This window comes from Cyanistes caeruleus, chromosome 10 (assembly GCF_971803275.1).
Source record: "Cyanistes caeruleus chromosome 10, bCyaCae1.hap1.1, whole genome shotgun sequence".
Lineage (NCBI taxonomy): Eukaryota > Metazoa > Chordata > Aves > Passeriformes > Paridae > Cyanistes > Cyanistes caeruleus.
In genome coordinates this window covers 11,073,935-11,095,480 of record NC_141710.1, presented here as the reverse complement: position 1 = coordinate 11,095,480, position 21,546 = coordinate 11,073,935, and the positions used below count along the sequence as shown (strand labels likewise).

At 37.1% G+C, this 21,546-nt stretch overlaps 2 protein-coding genes across 5 annotated transcripts in view; one reads left to right on the top strand and one right to left on the bottom strand.

Moving 5' to 3' along the window:
- DIPK2A (divergent protein kinase domain 2A) overlaps positions 1-21,546 on the bottom strand; it is a 63,043-nt gene that overhangs the window by 23,412 nt on the left and 18,085 nt on the right. The window lies entirely within an intron of this gene.
- SLC9A9 (solute carrier family 9 member A9) overlaps positions 1,758-21,546 on the top strand; it is a 188,977-nt gene continuing 169,188 nt past the window's right edge. Inside the window, exons 1-9 of one of the 2 annotated variants that reach the window (XM_086844288.1) lie at positions 1,758-1,844; positions 2,142-2,299; positions 6,272-6,358; positions 6,534-6,702; positions 12,009-12,149; positions 13,274-13,380; positions 14,635-14,741; positions 15,745-15,860; positions 17,153-17,334. In XM_086844288.1, the coding sequence (XP_086700414.1) occupies positions 17,160-17,334 (175 nt within the window). In that variant the 5' untranslated portion in view covers positions 1,758-1,844; positions 2,142-2,299; positions 6,272-6,358; ... (4 more) ...; positions 15,745-15,860; positions 17,153-17,159. Of the gene's footprint in view, positions 1,845-2,141; positions 2,300-6,271; positions 6,359-6,533; positions 6,703-12,008; positions 12,150-13,273; positions 13,381-14,634; positions 14,742-15,744; positions 15,861-16,944; positions 17,335-21,546 lie in introns of those variants that run through there. The other variant, XM_086844289.1, reaches the window with a different exon arrangement.

The following is a 21,546-nucleotide window of genomic DNA, read 5'->3' as shown; positions in this document are numbered from 1 at the left end:
AAAGGCTAAAACACTTGCTTTCATGTCCATTTATTGATATATTTTTTTAAAGCCTAATTGAAAGTTTGCTGCCACTGGGATGAAACTTCTAAAGGATGTAGAAGTTCTCCTAACTGCATTTTGATAACTTCCAGGAGTAGGGAACATAATGTGAAATCACAGAGCTCATTATGATTAAGTCATACTGGAAGAAACAAAGAAACAGTTGGTGACTCTGAAAGTACTTAACCACAGTCATGAAACACAGAACTCGACTTAGAAATAGCTGCCACAAAGGATGCTACTTTTTTAATAGCTGACGTTTTTTCACTTTATCACTTCAGGCACGTTCACCCCTGCAGCGCACACACATTTTGCTGCATGCCCCTGCGAGCAAAATTTTGCCACATAAACCCAATATAGAAATCCTTGAGAAAATCAAATGTTTGAATATGCTATACTTGCCAAAGAATCTTAAAGCTTCACCTAGAAGATAAATAACTACATAAAGCAAAAGAGAAATTAAATAAATTTTACTGTGGTGAAAAGTATGTGCTAGAACCATTTATAACAGCTAATGAGAATAATAGTAATGAGAAATATAAAACTAATTTTTAAACTACAATAATAGAAGTTTTTGTGAGGAGGGATAAATACAAAGAATAAAAACAGAACATACTACAAAAATCAAAAATAATGCAATTTTTTTTTTCTTAACTGCTAAAAATGTTATTTAGCGTAGAATCAGCACTGTTACTATATAGGAGCTATGAAAAGTTCCACATTGTCTCATGAGATGGATTAGTTTAGTCTAGGAAAAAATCTTTCCAAAGTGTTTGTCTAATAAAGAGAAATTTATCTCCAGCAAGGAAATAATTAGGTAGAACAATTTTGCCTTGGCTTATGCAGGCAAATTTTTCCTTCTTTTTAGTCAAGCAACCACTCAGGATTCTTAAAATTCAAGAAAACAACCAAGGTTTATTGGAAGCAGAACTTTCTTTCAATGTTTCAGGCTGGTTTACAAGTTTGGAAAATAAATTTTTGCTGAGTCAGTGAGCACCTACTGCAGCCGGTGTCTGTTGGTTCAGAGCTGACAGCAGCTCTCGCCACACAGGCACAGTTCATTCCCATCTACCTGCAAACTCCCCAGAGCCATTCCCCCGCTATCCCAAGAGGCCATAACAAGTGGATAACAAGCTAGAAGGGTTGGGATCTCATGGAATCAGCTGAAATTGACCTAAAGTGGGCATACATTCATCAGGGAAATGGACTACACGATCTTCTGACTTCCTTTGCATTCTAAATTAATCTGTGATTCTGTGATTTTTCCAATTCACACTTGCAGAATAAACTGTTGATCAGTTAAGCAGTGGATTTAGCTTAATCAAGAGGTATCTTTCTTAAATTTAGTTGTATGCAGTATGTAAGGCACCAAACTGTCTGATTTATTGTCCTTTCTGGTCTAGGAAACTGAGAAGCTCATGAAAACCCAACTTTATATGTTACAATAGTAGATATATCGGAAGGAGAAAAATGTATTTGATACATGTAGTCATCTGCTTAACACTCTACTGAGGCTTTGCTGAGAAATAAATAACAAATTGTTGTCAAGTTGGCGTAACTTGACAGCCAGTTCTAGCTGGTTTTTGCTTCAGCCAACAGCTTCAGATATGGAAAAACATATCGTGCTTACCAATCTTTGCAGATGGACATGGTAACAAGGCCTATGTGTTCTCAGACCTCATAATAACAATGACCAGAATAAAGAGATCATAGTTACTCCTGCCTCAGGCTGTCCTGAAAGGTGGTTATGTCCACACAAGTGGGTTTAGGTAGATCACAACCACGGCAAGTTCAGCTCAAAGGTTGGTACCTACTGGCCACTCTGTGTTACATCACAAGGTGCTTTGGGTCTTCAAACCAAAGTGATTTATCCAGGGAAGTTGCAGATGAATTGCAAGGCAGCCTGATTTTGTGTCTGAAGTTTGATTTAAAGATCACAACATGAAATTACACCATTTCTGGCATACACTCATGAAAATGAATAGAGCTGTACTTCGTAATTTGCCGTCCAAAGAAACTTACTTTTAGGGATCTGAGGTTGTAGGATTGAGCAACAGTATTAAATAGTTCTATATTATTAAAATGTCATGTCTTTCAAGTTCACAGATCATTCACATTTCAGAGCAAGTTTTGAAGAAGTCCTTATCAGTCACTGATATATCTCATATGAGGGAAAGAATTAAAAAAGGAAATGGGCTCACCGAGGAAAAACATCAAGAGTTTCATCCTCTGATCTGAAAATTCCTACACAGACAAGGTCAGTTAAATTACATACTTTCTGTACTTTACTCCAGCTGACAATCTGCTGGTTATAATGCAAGAACACAAGGGCTCAAATAGATTTTTCTGCCATGGTGTGCCATCTGGCACAGAGCAGCCTCACAAATGCTGCTTCCCTGCTCTGCGTCTGCAGATCCAGTGACGGCATAATTGTAAGCCCTGTCAGTTTTCAGCAGCAAAGTCAGCTTAATGCAATCTATCTGTAGGTATCAAAGTCAGTCATGCCAGATGCAAATATTTCATTGCCCAAACTTAAAGATGTAATTGTATTTCCATGCAGAAAAAAATCTCCAACATTGGAAGTACATTTGAAAGTGCAGGAGGATTAAAACAAAAGGGGATTATATCTGGAACTGGTTGGTATATTGGTGCTTAACGGAATAATGCATTAGGCAGCAGACGAGTTATTTCACTTCTGTGGTGCCAAATTGGGATCTCGTTTTCCTCTGATACAAGAGAGATGAGGATCTGCTTTTAATAAGAGAAGCAGTAACACAATGAACCATCATGCAGCCGCTGCTTAAGTGTTCCCAAGCAGCAGTCAGTACCTCTCACTACTGAGGCAAGGATGCGTGTCCTTGTAACTTGGATTTCAGAGCATTCAGAATGATGCTCAAATGTGTGGTAGTGCTGGGATGCTGCACAGATGGTGACTTGCATAAAATTACTCTTTCATTTGTGACTCACCTCAGAATCCAACCTTGTGCCTCCAACAGGGACAGGACACAAAACCACCTTACTGCAACAGCTTTTTTTTCTTTCAATCAAATTTTTTAAATGTCTGTCCAAGTGCTGCTGTTACAGATGAGAATCTTGCTTCCTAGACGTTAATGTTACAAGGGAAGAAACATTGCAGAGTTTATAGTAAAAGCATCATGTATGAAGACATGCTAAGCATTGAGGTCTGCTGTTCTGAAAAATACCTTCTAATACACAGATTCCATCCTAGTTTTTCCCCACATTTATGTATGACACTGACTGGTGTTGATTTCATCTTCCTGAGTACATTATTCAGTATTCAAGTGAACAGAAGGTGCTCCTTCAACCCATTTATGATACAATGTTGTTCAGTGGAGTTAATATACATCTCACACTTACAAGTACACAAAGAAATTGTGTATGCTTACATTTGACAACCATAATTTTGTACTCCTACAGGCAAGGTTGCAGCTTTCAGTGATTCTGCAGTTTTAGAAATGCCATTCTCCCATGGAAACCTCTGCACACTGTAGAAGTAACTTAAAAATAGAGGTTTCTGAATTACACTCCATATTTAAGTGCTTAGAGAACAAAGACACCTTAGATTACTGGAAATGGGACTGAAGGAGAGAGCAGTTGAAAGAAAAGTCTTCTGTAGAGCTGTTGGCAACATTTCTTCAATATCCATATCCAAATAAAGGGTTGGGCATGGTGACATCAAAATATGAAGCCTTTCTATAGCTGGATGTGTTACTTTAGAAAGATGTTGAATTACTTGGCAATTCTTCAACTACACTTCTGGACACTTGAACTGCAACTACTCAGGAATCCCAAAATCATTTGCAAACAGAAATAAATTATATCTCACAATGAGACACAGATGATAACTACCCTATGGAAAGTCAGGAAAGGTATTCAAATGTCTCAGCTTTCTCATATCTGGACTTTAGAAGAAGTTTACTTCATTAGTTCTACATTTATTATTTACAATTTTCACTCTTAATTTTGTCCTATCAAAAATATCAATTCCTGAAAAAGAAGTGCCATAGCTCCCAAAATACTTATGCTGGGTTCAAAGAAGAAACAAAACCCCTCAGTTATTGGGAAGTGGCTTCCTAACACCTCTGTGCTTTTGAGACTGTTTTTCTCTTAGTTTACAGGATCCATGCTTTGAGCAATACTGCCTGCTTCCAATTCCATCTCAACACTTGTCTTGGTATTGAGGGCTTGGAGTTTTTCCTTGATTCTACATATTAGCTGAATTTTCCTGTCCTTCCTGTATGAGTTTTTTACAAGACATTGTGAGAAATGTGTGACATCCTACCCCACAGGGAATGGTTTCTGCTTCTCCATGAAAGAGAGATGGGACTATTTCCCACTTTCTTTGTAGATGTACTGCCATGAGCTGTAACAGTTGTCCAATGGCTCAAGAAGAGCAAGATGGAAAAATACGTGGTGATTTGTTGTGAAGAGTAGTTTAATTCCAGAAGCCCTTTTACATTTGCATTCAGGATTTCTTAATTACTGACTGTTTTTTGTTTGTTTGGGGTTTTGTAAGAAAATCCCATCATGTGAAAAGGAGTAGGAGGAAAAAATCCTATTTATAAAGCCCCAAGATTTTACTGTTATTTAAGAAATAAATATCTTTTTCCCCATTAAGTGACACTGTATTGCCTTCTATTTGCTTTGCAATGGAAGCTCAGAAAGCAACTTTTGCTTACAGATATGAAAACTGGAAACAAAATCCATTATTTACAGTACTTTTGAAAATGTTATCTCACTTACAGGAAGATGTTTGGACTATTTAAAGTAATTTTATTGCTTGCTTAAAAAAAAGAACATACTCTATTTAACCATAGTAGGTGGTATTTAAAAAAAACAAAGGCGGCCTAAAGTGGCTAAATTCAGATGTAAAATATTAAATGAGATTTATTTTTATAACAAATTCAGGTAGAATGGCAGAGCACAAGCAACAAGTAGTGATTGTTTTCATGGCAATATCACCTCTATGAACTGCAAAAAAAATGTGTCTGTTTTAGAATTAGATTGCACAGAAAGAAAAAGCCAAGCTGAAAACAACAATAATTTATGGCTGAGCAGATGGCAAATCAAGCTAACTCTAGATTTAGTTCCTGAGCAAAAGCTCTGTTTAAAATACATTGTTTATCTGGCTAGCTATTCTTATGGTCCCTTCCCATCCACTGCAAATGAGTGATAAATTTGAGGATTGTCTCAGGGGGTTGTTGCAATACCAAAAATTGTACTCTTTTCCTTTTTAAAATTATAATTTTATTATGAATTCTAAAATTGTAAAAGAAGGAAGGACATAAAAATTTGCTAATTCCCATTTGGTATCCAAATATTCCTCTATATGTCTACCAACAGTTTAAAATCACATTTTAACCTACCTTTTAAAATGCTGTATATCTGTTGAAGTATTACATGAAATGCTACATGATATATTTTCTTTTTAAAAAAACAATATAGTAAGAAGTATTTCTCAGTACACAATATTTCATTTTGAGGATATGCTGAATGGTGTTTTAGTAACTTTAAAGAATATATTAAAACATTTTTGCTAACTCTTTTTCCTAAGAAGTCTAGCTCTTATGTGAGATGGGAATGATTAAATTCCATGGAATTGTTTTCTGTGGGAGATTCAGGAGGAGATTTTGAAATCTGAATTTTCACTGGGAAAATGCAACCCATTGTATTATCAGAATACCAACATACTGTTTTCTTCTATTTTAACATATAAGAAATACCTATTGTTATAAAACATTATGATAGCCCCATTCCAAATGTTGTTAGTAATAATATGATATTTTTAAATTCATAATTTCCAGATAGAGGAACAACTCCCAAAGCCAGATAATGGTATTTTCAGTTTTCCTTTTTTTAAAACCCCCTAAAATTAAATCAATGTGCAAGATGTAAATGGAACTCAAGGAACTGCTTTCTCTCAGAGGCAATAAGTGACCATTTGCTCACCCATGTTGAAATGGATCTTTCAACAAAAGACCATATTCAAAACCAGAGAACAGATAAACATAATAGCCTGTGTTTCGCTGGCAGAGTCTTCCAGAGTCACAAAGAGAACCTTTAAGCCTGCACAGGAATGTGACAAACATGTTTTATGATGTAATACATCCCATTTAACACCCAGAAATACCCTGGGGATTTATTTCTTGGGGAATACTGTGAAATATATGAAGAACTACATTCAAATGCTATTTCTCTATACATTTAGAAGGTGGAAAGGAGATCTAAGCAACAAGAGGAATGTTCAATCTTTATGATTGTTCTGCCTTCACATCCATTAAAAGGCAACTGATCAGTAAGTTCCAATTTCTCCTCTTTTCCAAGACCTGTTCAGTTTATTCCTCTTTGAAGTGACAGAATATGTAGATGCACAGAAGTTTTGAGGTTTGCTGCAACCAAAACAAATGTTAAAAGGACTGCTGTGAGACATTGACCTAATAATTCTTTACTTATGGCTCTTTCCATTTTAGAGACTCTTGTTTCTGGTGGGTGAGGCCCTACCCTGCAGTCTTCTTCACACCTGCAGGGCTGTGCTCAGCAGATAGAGTGTTGCCAGGTTTGGACTGTCAGGCATGGTGGAGAGAGCATTAATGGAAGAGTTCAAGCTGTGCTCCAGAGAAGCCATGTCAAGCACCAACAGTATGTAAATCTAAGTCCAACACTCTTTTCCCTTTTTTCTTGCAAGAGCTGCTTTATAAGAAACAACAGTTTCTTCTGACTTGCAATGGAGGCAGAAGATTGTGAAGGGAAAGGACAAGGTGGATAAACACTGTTAACAGCAAATCTGAGAATAACGCAGGAAAGCCCTAAGTGCTGGCTCAGCTTAAATTACTTCCTACCACTTTCTGTCTGGGATACTCAGCTGATTTATCCTAAAATTGTTTTCTTGTACTTCCAAGGATGTTGAGCAGATATGCTATTTCTTCCAAAACAGTGTCTAACCTGTGAGAGACAAGAACATCCATAGCAGTGTCAGTGTCCTGGGAGTGCACTGTTTAACCAGTTGAGCATTTATTAGGGAGCACTTGTCAGGAAACAGGTGTGATTTGAAGACACACAAATCTAGCTTTTTCTAAGCCTTTAGTACCTTGGGATGGTGAGCCCCTGCAGTTCCTCTCCCTACCAGGGCCAGAGAAATGCTGAAAGTTTTCTGGATAGAAAGAACAGCCTCAAACAGGGGATAAGTATCTGCTCTCTGATAGCAGAAAACACAGCCTTGAATTTGTTTGCTGCTCATGTCAGATAATGTTCTTTTACTGTAAGAGCTTAGAAAACAATATCTCTCTTTCAAATACCAGAACACAGTTTGTCTGTAAATCATACAAGAATTCACTAGACATCCAAGCAGACAGTAGGAATAATCTAAAATACATCGTGTATACATGTTAGAAGACAGGAAAAAATTCCTCATATGGCTCAGAAATAGAACAGATTACACAGAACACAATTCATAAAGCTTTTTCTGGCAAATCAGAAAAATTCACAAAAATTAACGGTCCCCAAGAATTTTTAGAATTTCAGTCTTCTGTGTCTTCCATAACAGACTGGTGGAAGATGCTCATGTAAAGCCTAAGAAAGTGAAACTTAAGCAAGAAAAGCAGCAGTTCTAATGTTATTCCATGTCCAAACTGACAGAGGAATGAAAATGCTGGAGTCACCATAAGATGCTTTGAGTACAATGGAGTTTATGTATGACTTTTGAATTTCATCTCTACAATATAAATTTTTTTTGTGTATGTAATTCAAAATGCTAACCCTACTGAATGCAATAATTTTTTGCTTCCTCTCTCTTATACCTGCAAATTAAATACCCAGGAAAACAAAAAAAATCACAGTGAGACACTGAGCATCTTGGAACTCTATCTAAGCTGGTTCAGGCTTTGGACAAGATGACCCTTGAAGTCCCTTCAGATCTCAATTATTCTTTCATTCTTATTTTTGGTGTTAAATTAATCAGAAATTCAAAAAGATAATTGCACAGAATTCACAATAGGTCGTTGTTTACAATTCATGGGCTTCTACTCACAGAAAGCCTGGCATTCATAAACAGTAAGAACAACCACTTTAACCAACAGGCTTGTGACAAAACAAAGGAATGCCCAAACTGACCACCAAAGGAGAGCAGAATTCATAAGAAGGGATTTTTTTCATGATTCATCTGAGGAGTCTTCCACAGCTTATCTTTGGAGAGCAGAAAAAAGAGAAATAAAAATGACTGCTGCAGCAAGAAAAACTGTCATGTTTTGAGGAAATTATATGAAGGGAAAGGAGAGATAAGTGCATCTGGATTCCTTCTGTATTTTGGTCTGGGTACGAAAAAATGCTACAGAGCAGTAACACACCAAAAGCATGGGAGTACACAGAGAGTCCTGATGTTCTACAGGTATCTGACAGTACCAGGGGAGCGACTCTTGTAGAAATGTATGCACAATATGTGCTGATACAAGGTGTCACTTGAATTTTTCAGCTCTAATGATAATGTTTCTCCATTTCTTACTTTTCCCTTAGCAAATGAAAAAGTCTGTTCATCCTAGCTCTTTCCAAAGAGATCAATGGCACTTATTTCAGGTACTTTCATCTAGTCAGGACTGCTTAAAATGAACAGATTGTCACACAAAATATGTGTGGTAGAAATCTGTAAGAGGACTTTTTAGGTTTTTAATTTTGCAGCAGCTGTTGAAGTGGGCATGTCAGAGCTGTTATTCTCGGCATGGTGAAAATTAGACATTTTGTAATCTTGCCTGTAACTTCACCCTCATAGACGGGATCAGGGTTAAGAACTGTTCTGACACAAACTCATAGCAAATTTCCCCATAACTTCACAGAAACAGTGAAGGAGAGAGGAGTAAGAGAACAATAATGAGTTCCTGAAGAGGCTGCCAGATAAAAGCACAACTGACCACAAAAGTCATAATACGTAATAGGGTGTAACCTAACAAAACAAACACTTGTGGATGGACACATCAAATACAGGGCTTTCCAACCTCAACTTCTACTTGAATGGGATTCCTGTGACTTTGAAAGTATCTCCAGGATACCTTAAATAGAACAGAAATAGCTCAAAGTTGACTTTAAGACATTCTTCAGAGGTCATTCCCATAGTGTCAGAAAAAATTCAGGGATACTGCCGAGAAATAACATCCTTTGGAAAAACAGCTTTGTATCTACCTTTTCAGTAGGGATATCTCTTCTGTGAAGTGATGATCTCTCCTGATACAGATATGATGAAATTGTTTACTTTTTTTGTCACTATTTCCACTAAGCAACAAAAGGGAAACATTTCTCCTAGAAGAAAAACTAATAGTCTAAGTATTTCAAAGATTAAATTTTTGGTTTACAATTCTTCTGTTTAAAAGAATACACACAGGTCCCCACAAGGATGTGTTTGATCTGAGAATTGACTATTTAGTCACAGAATTTCTATGATATTCAAAAGAAAAAGATTATCATTTAAGTCAGACTTTACTGAAATACAGTCACAGACATCAAAGCTTTGTTCCCAAGTTCAGCTGTTACTGACTGAATGAAGCCATACCCTGTTGGCCACACTGCTGAAAGTGGATTCCTTTTGTTATTTATGGACAGAGGAGTTTAGGATCAAACTGTGGTCTCACTGAAGTTAATGGCAAAACTCCCACTGACTTCAATTAGAACAGAATTTGGCTCACAGTCTCATTACTGAGCATAACAATTAAAAGAAGCTTTTACAAGCTGTATTGCTGTGTAAAAGGGCATGAACCATGTAGCAGATTTCATTGAACCCACAGCCAACAGTCATTGCTATAGCAACTGAGGTTCTAACAAAGGTAGTCACTGTCTCTGTAATCATCAGGTGTCTCTATAGCAACTAGAGTTTCCAGAGAACAAGAGAAAAATATTTGAAAACTGTCAGTTGGAAGAAAAGAGGTTTGTGAATAAGGAGGCTGGAAGCAAGAGCAATGTAAGGGTAAAACATGGCTTGGAGTAAAGAGAAATTATTGTCCCAAACATACACAGAGAATGGCAAAGGGAGAGAGAGCACAGGCCAAGGGCTCAATTGGAGATGAGAGAGAGCTTTCCCTTGGGTAAGGAAAGCAATATGGCACTCCAAAGAGATATTCCCAGATCTAAAATGGTTATGTTTCAGACATAATTCTCTTAAAGAAAAATTGGTTACTACACAAGAGTGCAGAGCCATACTTTGTCTGCAATAAGAGTTACAGTCCAGCAGGATTTTCAAAAGCACCTGCCTGCATTTCTTTTGCCCACATTCCTTTACAAACATAGTTGTGTTTGTCTTCAAAATGGAAGAACACAATCTGTTCTCTTGAAACACTGCTGAGGATAGTACGGTACAATTATGTAGAAATGATGATTAACTGTTCCTAATGTTACTTATTTACAAGTTTTTAAACAGTATTGAAATCAAAAAAGGAACAGCTGCTGTTTGGATACTGATAGGGATGAAAACAGCAGTGTTAATTATAGGTCTATTTCTGTAAAACACACTTTTAGGCTCTGAGGTAGGAAGCAGGGTTATCTGCACATAAGAAAAGCCAGCATATGTAAATATAATTCCCCACAAAAAAATAGTTTAGTGATATTTGAAGAACCTATAAAATGACAACTTCAGACTAATCTTATTCCTACTGATCTAATGGAAATAAGAATTGGGGCAAGATGTTTAGTTTAATGAGGAGTTATCCAAAATATTCATGTTCACACACTAAAAATAATTCAGTCGGATCAGCACTTTTCCTCTGAAAATAAAGTCACAAAAGTAATTATGAATTCTAAACGGGATCCTGTCCTATACTGATGCACTACAATGCTTTATTTAAATAAACCAAAACCTATCTTTAACCTGGAAAATTGATAAAAGACCCAGTAATGCTAGAGTCAGATTTCCATTTCACGTGTAACGAGAGCCCTCTAGTGGGGTGTGCTTTCAGATTCGACTCATGGAGAAGAGTAGCCCTTGTCATGCAAGGCAGTTAAATCAGGTATTTGTTCCTGAATTCCTCACTAGCATTTTGTTACAACACAGTGCAATGTAATATAATTTGTATCTGAAACAGAAGTCACCAAATGACACGCTGAAGAACAATGAACCTAAGTAAAACAAAAAACACTGCACCAAAATACTTTTTCAGGCAGACTTTGGGGGTTTGGGGGAGCGGAGGGGAGGGGTGAGTTTGGTGAGGGTTTTGTGCTTTTGTTGGGGAGGGGGTTGATTTAAGCCTTAAATGGCAATGACAGACAGGATGTTTTCTGCTGTGGTGTGTCCATCCTGAATTCAGCAGTTTTTCTGTAGTTGATGTTTACTCAACACAATTGAATCAGTGATGTGGTATCACCATTGATATGGAAGCATGGAGTTTTAATATCAACAGCCCAGGAGAGACTGATCTTCATGACAGCTGCTTCAAATCACAAAGGCCTCCCAACATGCAGAAAGTCAGGCAAACCTGGCAGGAGGCTGGTGTGGGGGAACACCTGGCTGAGCTCAAATAGGAAAAGGAAGTAGAGGAATGGAAGCAGAAACAGGTGACCCAGGAAGAATATAGAGCCATTGCCTGAGCAAACAGAAAAATGCTGAAACAGAGCTGTAAGTCAGTAGGTATTTAAGGAAAAGGGCAGCAAAATTTGCTCCTGCAAGTGGAGAACCAGGCTCAGTGGGTCAGAGAGACTAGTGACAAAGGACATGGAACAGACAAAGGAATTAAAACGATCTTTTTGCCTCAGATTTTAGTACACACATTCCAGTTTGTAGCATAGTCTGTGAGACTGATGCATTGCCTGCTTTCATAGGAAACTGAACCTAAAGCAGCATATACACACAAATCCACAGTTCTAAGATTTGAGCATGAGTCAGCTCCCCAAAGTAGTCTACCACCAGGAAGCTGTAACTTAGAAAGATTTAACTTAAATTTGTAACAATAAAAATTATCTTGGTTGTTTTTCAGTTTATTAAAATATTAAAAAAAATACTACAGGGAGCCGTTCAAGCTGGAAATGAGCATTAAACCCACTGAAGTAAACTTGGAAATACTTCCTTCATAATCCTGACATTCAGTTGTGTGGATTAATTTAAACTGCATAAACAGGTAATACCAGTTTTCCACAATTTTGTAAGAATTTATTTAGTTCTGAACCTGATGGCTAAAACTGTCTGAACTGGAACAGATTAACTCTCCTATAACAATTCATAGAACTAAAGTGCTTTCTGTCTTTCAAAGCTTTTATTTCTTCAGACATACTGGCATTTTTCTTAGTGAGAAAAGCACACGTGAGCATTTCAGGTCAGTCTAAACTGAATTTGGTCTCTGAAGGAAGATTCCAGCATGATGAGATGGTTGTTACATCACAGTGTGCATCAAATTTAGTCATGCTCTAAGGGGAGAGATTTTCCTGTGTTGACACGATGCCTCCAGACAGTGACATATTAGCAGAAGGATCACAAGTCTTCAGAGATTAAAAATCTAATTCTGCTCAATTCAATGTATATTCATCATAATTAGTACAGTATTTTAATAAGTCAGTAAAACAGGCTCTGAACCAAGGAAGGAAAAGCAAACACCAAAACAGACTTTACCTTCTGGATAGAAAGCTGTATTTCAGTAAGCAGAAATTATTTTTAAAGCTATTTTTCAGCTAAGTGTAATAGCTGTAACATAAAGATACATAGATTATGTGGATTTGTCTCTGCAGGCTCTGTGACCCATGTAGATTGAATACCAGCACTATCAAATAAGAAAAAACAGAGTCTGAGCTCAGAAAAAAAGAGAGAACAGGATGAATAGCAACCAACAAATAAACTGGTTTCATAGGAAGACTATTCTAAGCAGTAGAAGAAGAGATTTCAAAATGCACAGAGGCCTGGCAGTTATAAATTACACTTAGCCCACCACTGTGGGCTTAGTGGCCTTAAGTGGCCTTAGCCCACAGTATTTCCTGGGCAGTTGTGTATCAGAGCAGGAGCTAGCAAGGCAGATCTTCTTGGCTGGAATGGATTAGAGAAGGATAACCACTTGTGATCCCACTAATCCTGTTTCAGTCTGTCTGGGGATTTTAGGCAAGCAAGCTGTGACAGAACATTTGTTATCTGTGTACTCACAAAGTGGTTGATTTCTCAGTTTCAGAGTTGGTTTGATCTTTTAATTATATATACAGATGCACTTGTTTTCAATGTTTACTTTTACTCTTGTCTGTATTCTTCCTATGCTTGCAGAATTGCCAGTGATGCTAAAGCATTGTGTCTTTGCTTGGAATTACCATTAACTATAATTTATTACAATTTTTACATTATGCTCCTTTTCTGACTTTATACCTTCCAAGGTGAGAATCCCTCTACTGATTTACAGGACTCCTCTTGCTTTCTACTCCATCTTGATATGGTTTCTGTATAGAGCAGACTTCTACATGCCAAACTAAGGATTATTGTTCTCCGAAATCCATAGAGTTGATAAGGTGGACTCAGAAAATAAGACTACTATCTTGTTCATTAAAATTACATGCCAGAGGAGATGAATCAAATACTATTTGTAGTAAAAACACAGCATTATGAGAATTACTTGTACTGCCTTCCACAAAACTTTCACTTGTTTTGTCTCTTTCACCTGTTAAGTAATGTTCAAAATATCTTCCCCATGAAAACTTTCTTCATTCACCTGCTAGCCTGCTCTTAAACCCAAACTGTACCTTTCTATTTTATCAAGTTCCCTTCCTTCTTAATTTATCATCTGTTATCAATATGGGAAATATGATGCAGCTGTTGCAACAGATTGTTTTCCTATTTAACCTGAAAACCAACCAAAACCTGGAGAGAAATTATTCCATTTTTAGGAGAGGAAATTGCTGAAGGGCCTGGATACCCCTAAAAATAGATTTACCTGAAATAATGTGGAAAGACCTGAGCACAAAAAAAATCAAATTACCTGGTCACATTGCCAACATTTTTTCAAGTAAGACCTTATTGCAAAACCCAGATTTCTGTGTCCATACTGTTTTTCTTTGTATTTTCCATGGGTAGCTCTATTATCTTAGTAGAGCTTCTCCTACTTTACTCAGACTCATCCTTCTTTACAAAATTGTACATAACAAAAATTGGCTAAAGAAACACTGGAGAGGTGTTTCGGCTTAATTTAGCTCAAGAGGTTTCTGGCTCTATGTACTTCTAATAAAATCACATGCCATACAAAGAACAATAATCCAGCCATACCAGTCAGGATAAGGTGTAACAAAACTAACAGGATTGAAACATTTCATACAGGCTCTTCTATTACCCACAGCTTTCACATTATCTCTTCTCCATGTATGACACTGAATATTTGAATCCCTCTAAGTAGCCTATAGGTGCCAAATGGCACCAGATTATCAAAAGCAAAAAACATTCTTAAGGTCCACTTAATTCAAATATATTTCCCCCAACAATATATGTATAAAATTATCATTACAAACATTTTGTAACAGTTATCCTGCCTTAATCTTCATAGCTTTGGCATGTATCAGATAGTGTATAGTAATAATTAATACAATGGTTGAGAATGCAAAGAAAAACAAGTTTTTAGATGTCGTTTCTGGGTTCCTCAGAAGCTGCAACTATGATGAGTGGCTGGGTCTGGAAAGCCAGACAGATTTGAATCTGTGCTACACCTCTGAGAGGAAAGCAACACCTGAAACCCCAATCCTGTAACATAGTGAGTACTGTTTAGAACCAGACCTTCCCAAAATTTTATAAGGAGCTTTGGCAGAATTTAAGCCTCAAGTCCAACACCTGCAAGCCTGATACTAAATCTGAAATTCTGTTTTCATTCAAGCTCTCATCTGGTACAAATTACTGTAAAATGTGATTGCTTCACAAATGCATCACATTATCTTTTGAGATAAGACAGAATCATAACCCTATTTAAAGAGAAAAGAGAAAAGGAAGCTTTGGAAATTAACACTTACATGTTTCAAATATTTCATACTACACTTGCTCTAGCAGTAAGACTTAGGAAGTCCTTGTTATTTGGTGAAAAATATGATTTTGGGTAAATTCAAATAAAAGCCTGAGCCTGGTCTCCCAAATTTGAAATGAATAGCCCAGTCACTAAGATTTTCAGAATAAAATAACCTTCTTTCACTGTTTTGGGCTGCTCCTCCATTGATTTTATTATAAGTGCCTGCAAATTACTTATTTCACAGGGTGGAAAATAATTAGCTTTTATAATAAAAAAAATCTTTGGGTTTTATTGCAAAAGAAACAGAATGTGATTATTTTCAATTGATTTTTTTCTGCTTGCTTTTGATACTTCCACACTGGAGATCGATGATCAGACTTACAAAATTGAGATCACTGTCATTCCCAAATTGAGAATATGAAAACGCCATCAAACCTTTATTTTTATATTTTCACCTCTATGAAAGTTATAGGCCTTGGCTATGTGACTAACATTTTTTTAAAACAGTTGCACTAGTTGCATAATGAAATTGCTACACTCAATTCCCTTACATTATTTTTTAATTCAAAATACAGTATTGCATAATTCTCAAAAAATACTGGTTAGCATCGTTACCCTTGCTTAAAATTGAGTTGCACAGTTCGTTAATTTGGGAGGTGTCATCTGCTTTCTGCCAACTTTGTATCTCATAGAGAGTCTCTTGAAAATTAGTTCAGAAATGCAGTTTTGACTTAAATAACCCTGGCTGAGTTTGCAGATTATAAGGTAAACCAACAAAAAGAAAGAGAAGATGAGGGAAACACAAAGGAGAGAAAATAGTGAAACATGTAGAGAACAAAGTGAAACCACTGATAGAGATTGAAAAAATATCTGGTAAGCAAATAAAAAGCATTAATTAAAAAAGAAATAGAAGGAAAATAATTTTCTTACAAAGTGAAAGAAAAAAGGGGAAATCTGTAAAGGGGATGAATTTTGCTTATGCAGAGGACAGAACTGATTGATTATCGAGAGCAAAATATTTAGATTGATTGAAGAAACAGTGCCTCCCTGGGAACATTCTCTGTTATGAGCTACAGCCCCAAAATTACTGAGAGTATGGACAGCTGAGTATTCCTGAGTTATTCACCTTTGACACCTATCTGGCACAGAATGAATTTTATACAAATTAGTTTTCTCCAAAATGTATTAAAATTAAACAAAAAAATAAAAAACTGAAGTTATGAGATTTTAACTTCAAATAATGAGATTATTTTTATAATGGTAAGTAGAATTGCTGGTTTTTTCTGACGAAGATTAGAACCTGTTTGAAATTCTCTGTATGTAAATGCATTGCAGCATTGAGCAGAGAGAGAAAAGTCCAGGAGTGTTTGCTATACACAGAGTTTTTCTACTATTTTTCTGGCTTAATGGAATAATGAATTGAATAAATAAAAACATGCTCACAGCAGAAATGATGAAAAGTATATTCCACTTCATTTTATTTAGTTCAATAGGGGGGTTTAAGTACTTCTAATTCTAGGTAGTTGGACCATTGCTTTTACAGAGATCTGTCTTCTGGCAGGATCAATACAAGTGCCTAAATCTTGAAATCCTTATCCATTGATTTGTCTTCTTTTGTCTTTGCACCATAGTAAAATGTCACCTTTATTCTATGTCATTTACATTCAAACATGAGAAAGTGGAACAGGGGAAAGGTTCTCAAACTTCCAAAATGTAGTAAAGGTTGTTATGCCATTTTTTTAACATAGTTTTTTTCCATCTTAAACTGTGTATTAAAAGTAGATCTCTTAGGATTCAGATTGGGCTGTAAACTACAGGAAGAAAACATTATGAACACATGCTGAGTTTTACAACAGAATTTTAGAAACTCCGAGTCTGAGCCTTGGAGGCAGTTTGTGCATCCAAAGCCAGAGCAAGCGCAGTCCAGCAACACAATCGTAACATTAAAAATGAGACAGGGCAGCTTTAAGAGAGAAACAGGAAGCTGTAACTAGAATCCAGCTGAATTCTGAGCTGGGGCACTTTACCATGAGGCTGCAAATGAAACAGATGTGCTTGCTCTGAGTTTCTGTAGTGTCTGGAGTTTTTGTACTAAAGGTGACAAGACTTTCCTTCCTGTGATTTTTTTTCTTCTTTTTTTATTTTCCACATACTTTCTATAAAAGGAATGAAATGGAGAAGTTGAAGAAATATGTATCAGTGAAAGATGAAGATCATTTTTATCATCAGGGGGCTGTGGAGCTGCTAATCTTTAACTTTCTACTCATTCTTACAATACTAACAATTTGGTTGTTTAAAAACCATCGATTCCGCTTTCTGCATGAAACTGGAGGAGCTATGCTTTATGGTGAGTATAAATTCAAGTGCCAGCATAACATCAGACTAGTTGCATATTTATGATCAGGTACTTGAGATCAAGTGCTGACAAAGCTCAGAAATGTGCTGAATTAAATGTCATCAGCTCCATAAGTGTACGGTAAAGTAATGATGTGACAGCATCTCTCCTGAAGTAGCCAGAGGCTGCCTTGATAAGGGAGCATCTGTGACGAGCTGGTTACCCCTCAGCAAGTGCATTCTGTGGTCAGACAGCACAGAGCTGGGGAGTTTAATGTTTACAAAAACAGTTTGCTTGGGGTTTCATAACATTCAAAGCTGTTAGTCTAAGGAGACTTGTGGATACAGACATGTTGTCTAATAAAGTTTAAATGATCTTGAGAGCTTTCTTTTGGCTTTGCTCTATGCCTTTTTAAAACACACTGAAGAAAGTGTCTCAAGTTTGCTCTCAATGCTGTCATTGTAGCGTAACTTTAGTTTGCCTATCTAGTTCTAACCTTTTTTGAAGCTTTGCCATGTTGTATTTCACTCTCACACAGAACTCTCTGCATTGTCCCCTAAGTACTCCCAGGTTCAATGGTACACACATATGTAAGGGTTTCTCTTGTCATTCACTTAGTGCTGTTTTACTCAGACTCTGCCATTTCTGCTGCCATAAGATACATATAGGAGGGCAAACTGTCAAAATGGAAGATAGAAATCACCTGTTCTAGCACATTCTGTGCACACCACATCCTCTAGCAGTGTAATACCCAAAACTGATTTTGTTAAGATGGGTGCCCCTACTCCAGTAGCTTCCTTCTCACTATTGTGCGTTTGCTGTGTGCAGTTGGTGGCATTTTCTGAAGGTGTAGACAAAAGCCATTCAGAAGAGAAATGAAATATGGGAGAATACAACAACAAAAAGATATGGAAATTAGAGTTTTATTTGTCATTTGGTTTTGTTTTGCTGCCTTCTCAGAACATACTCTGCATGTCATAAGAATAACCTGCTCATATTATTTTGATTGGTTAAGAGATTATTGCTCCAGCAGAACAGACCTTTTGAATTATTAAAACATTCCTCATGATTGTAAATAAACTATCTCTTTTAGTCTTGCATTATTGATGGCAACTTTCAAACAGGGAAAAAAGCCTATCTGTAGAATCCAAAAAGCTAATGATGTCCTTCTTATCCTTCAAAATTTTGGATATGAGTTTAGTTATTTTTAATACCATGGAATGGCAATATTGAAAAGAAAGTAAAATTTCTGAGGTCATGAAAGAGGTCAGATCAGATCAACAGGCAGCAGCTTTGGGAGAAAGTCATGACACCAAGCACTGACAGTGGGACTCCAAGTCCTGCCCTCAGTGTTGCCTTCCCTATCCAAACACTTCTGATTTCTACCTTTTCTGCACAAAAAGATGTCCCAGTCCTTACAGTTTACTTTGTTCCAGCCCATTGAGCTATTTATCAGCTATGTGAGTAGCAATACAATGAAGGGATAATTTGGCTTCAAGTGCCAGGATATGGGCACTTATTGCAGAGTGTGTCCCACAGGATGACAGGTGGGTCCATATTCCTCAGCTGTGCCCCTAGGGGAGTAGCTGTGGAGAAGACAGGGAAGGCAGTGTGGGGAACACCAGGGGAAAAAACGAAACATAGAAAGACAAAACCAGGAAGTTTTACAGTTACTTCAAAGTGCTGAACAGCCACAAATTGAACACAGCCTGATAGAAAGTTCTATTTAAAGTAGAGAACAAATGAAAGGGTGGGTTGGCTTTTTTTTTTTGGGGGGGGCGGGGGGAGGTTTATAGGCTCTGTAGGAAGATTAGTTTTAGGCTGAATAGTTCCAGCTGGAAAAAAAAAAACAACCATACTGTCCATTTAGAAACTTTAATAACTGAGGTGTATTATTTTATCAAAACAATAGTTCAACAATAACTATAGCTATAAATAATTTTAAAATATTTCTACAAAGTAAAAAAATAAAGAATTTCAAATAATGCAGAATTAATTCACAAGAATTAATTCAACATTATTTCACAAAGCATATATATATATACAGCAAGACATTTAGCTTGAAAGTATTTAAAGACTCAAATTGTTTTGTTTGTTTTGTGACCAACCTGAAAAATCACTCACAGCAAGGAAGAATATAGACTCACCTGTTCATTCATTCCTTGGTTTTCCTGAGTCTCAGAGAACAAGTGTCGCTGCACATCGTAGTTGGGTTTGATAAACAGACCACAAATAGTAAACTCAACTAAATTCCTGATTCCTGTATACCAGGGAGACAGGTGTGTATGAGAGAGTTTCCTATACAAGAGCACATTCAGGAATAGTGTGGGAGATGACCTGCACCAGGACTGATGAAAACAAAGCCACTTGCCCGGGATCAGAGCAGGTGATCCCTCTCACAACACCAGGCCCCAGAATGTGGCCTCTTAGTGCTGGAGAAGACACAACAAGCCAATAAAACACCAAACTGCCTGCAGCCACCTCCTATGAGGCCAGATATCTTTAAATGCCTCAGCCATAAACCATCAGGTACCAAATTCCCCATATAAGATGTAAGTCATGGCCCTTCACATTACTGCAGCAATAGTCCAGAGCTACACAGTGAAAAACTGAGTGCAACTATCCAAATTCCTTATTCTCCTCAAATTCAGGTATCAGGCTCACATAGAAGTATCACCACTCAGCTCTGAGTAGGAGGCTGAAACACTCTTGCAGGTAGGCAGCTAGAATTGAACTTAACAAAAAATCCAAACCAAGAGCAAGCCAAGCTTTGCCTTTTATATGGGAGGTTAATTACCAAACTGAGATTGAAATTGTTCTCAACTTGAATAATTGTCACCCCTAGGGAGTGGGTTGTACCCCCTAGGTGGAGGTGAGGCTGGTTGCAGGTGTACCAGCCTTCAGTGTTGTGCTCCATGGGATTAGTTGATCACACTGGAAGGAAAACATAAAAAGGCTGAATGACAGAAGAGCCATTGTGGTGCTCACATAAAATGGCTTTGGGTTGCAGAGGTTAGAGGTGTTTCACCAGGGTTCAGGGGACAGGTTTTGACAGGTGTGCAGAGGGAAAGCTGACTCACAGCAGCCCTTTGCAGCCCCTCCTGAGGATCCCGTTTTGTGCATTTGGAAGTGAGGCACAAGCAGTTCTGGATTCAGCTTTGGTGGAGATGTCTCATGAAGAACACTATGATTCTTATACCTTCTAAATTCAGTATGTCTCTCATGTGAAATAACTTCAGTAGTTGCCTTCTGATGATGTGTTCTGAGTATCCCTAATTCTCACAGGCAGAAATGGATGGAACAGGTCCCAGAAAGAGGAATCTCTGAACCTCAATAAAAGAGAATTTCATTGTCTTCCTGATTACAAAATTCACAATGAAGAAACGTTGTTGGGACTCAGAAGACAGAGTGGGAAAATCACAATTAAGGCAGAAACTGACATTTTGTAGTGGTGAGGTGGAGAGGAACATCATTCTTGAGACAAAGAAATTTGAAAGAAAATCCTAAATATTTGGAACAAAGCAAGTAATGACTGAAACTGGATTCCCAAGTGTTATCACACAGAAAGCATTTAAGAGCTGACTAGATGAAATCTGGGGAAAGAACAGTCCTGTTTAGCTCAGGAGTTTGGCACAATGACTTAAAAAAAAATGGTCACATCTATCATTGACAATTTTATCCTGCTTCCAGTGAAGAACCTGGAAAACCTGCATTGCCTTCAGTTGAAACATGACTGAACTGTAGTTAGAGTGAGATTTTGCTGCAAGATCCAACCTCAAAGGACAGTTGAAATTTTTTTAAAGAAATCTGTAACATTAGTGACACCCTTTTCTGTTTCAATGCTGCATTTAAATAAATGTGCTTAATACACTTTTTCAATAGTCTTTTTCTGCCAGTGTCCTTGCACAGGCCTTGGTGAATGTCTGCAAAATATTTTTGTTACCTGAGCAGATTAAGTAATACCTAGAATTAGGAGTGCAATAGAGGCTGTAGTTTAGAACATTGAGTCATAAGGACAAAAATGGTAAAGGAAAAAAAATGGTAAAGGAAAAAAAAGTTTTCTGCTCTAGAGAATGAAAAACATCAAGTCTTGGTCAAGCATCAAATTAAGTTGAATTTTCAATGTATTTGAAATTGAATTTAAAAATTAAATATGTGATTCTTCTAGAGGAAATCTGATAAAAATAAGCTGAAAACCCTGACAGTTTTAATTAATGAATGGTT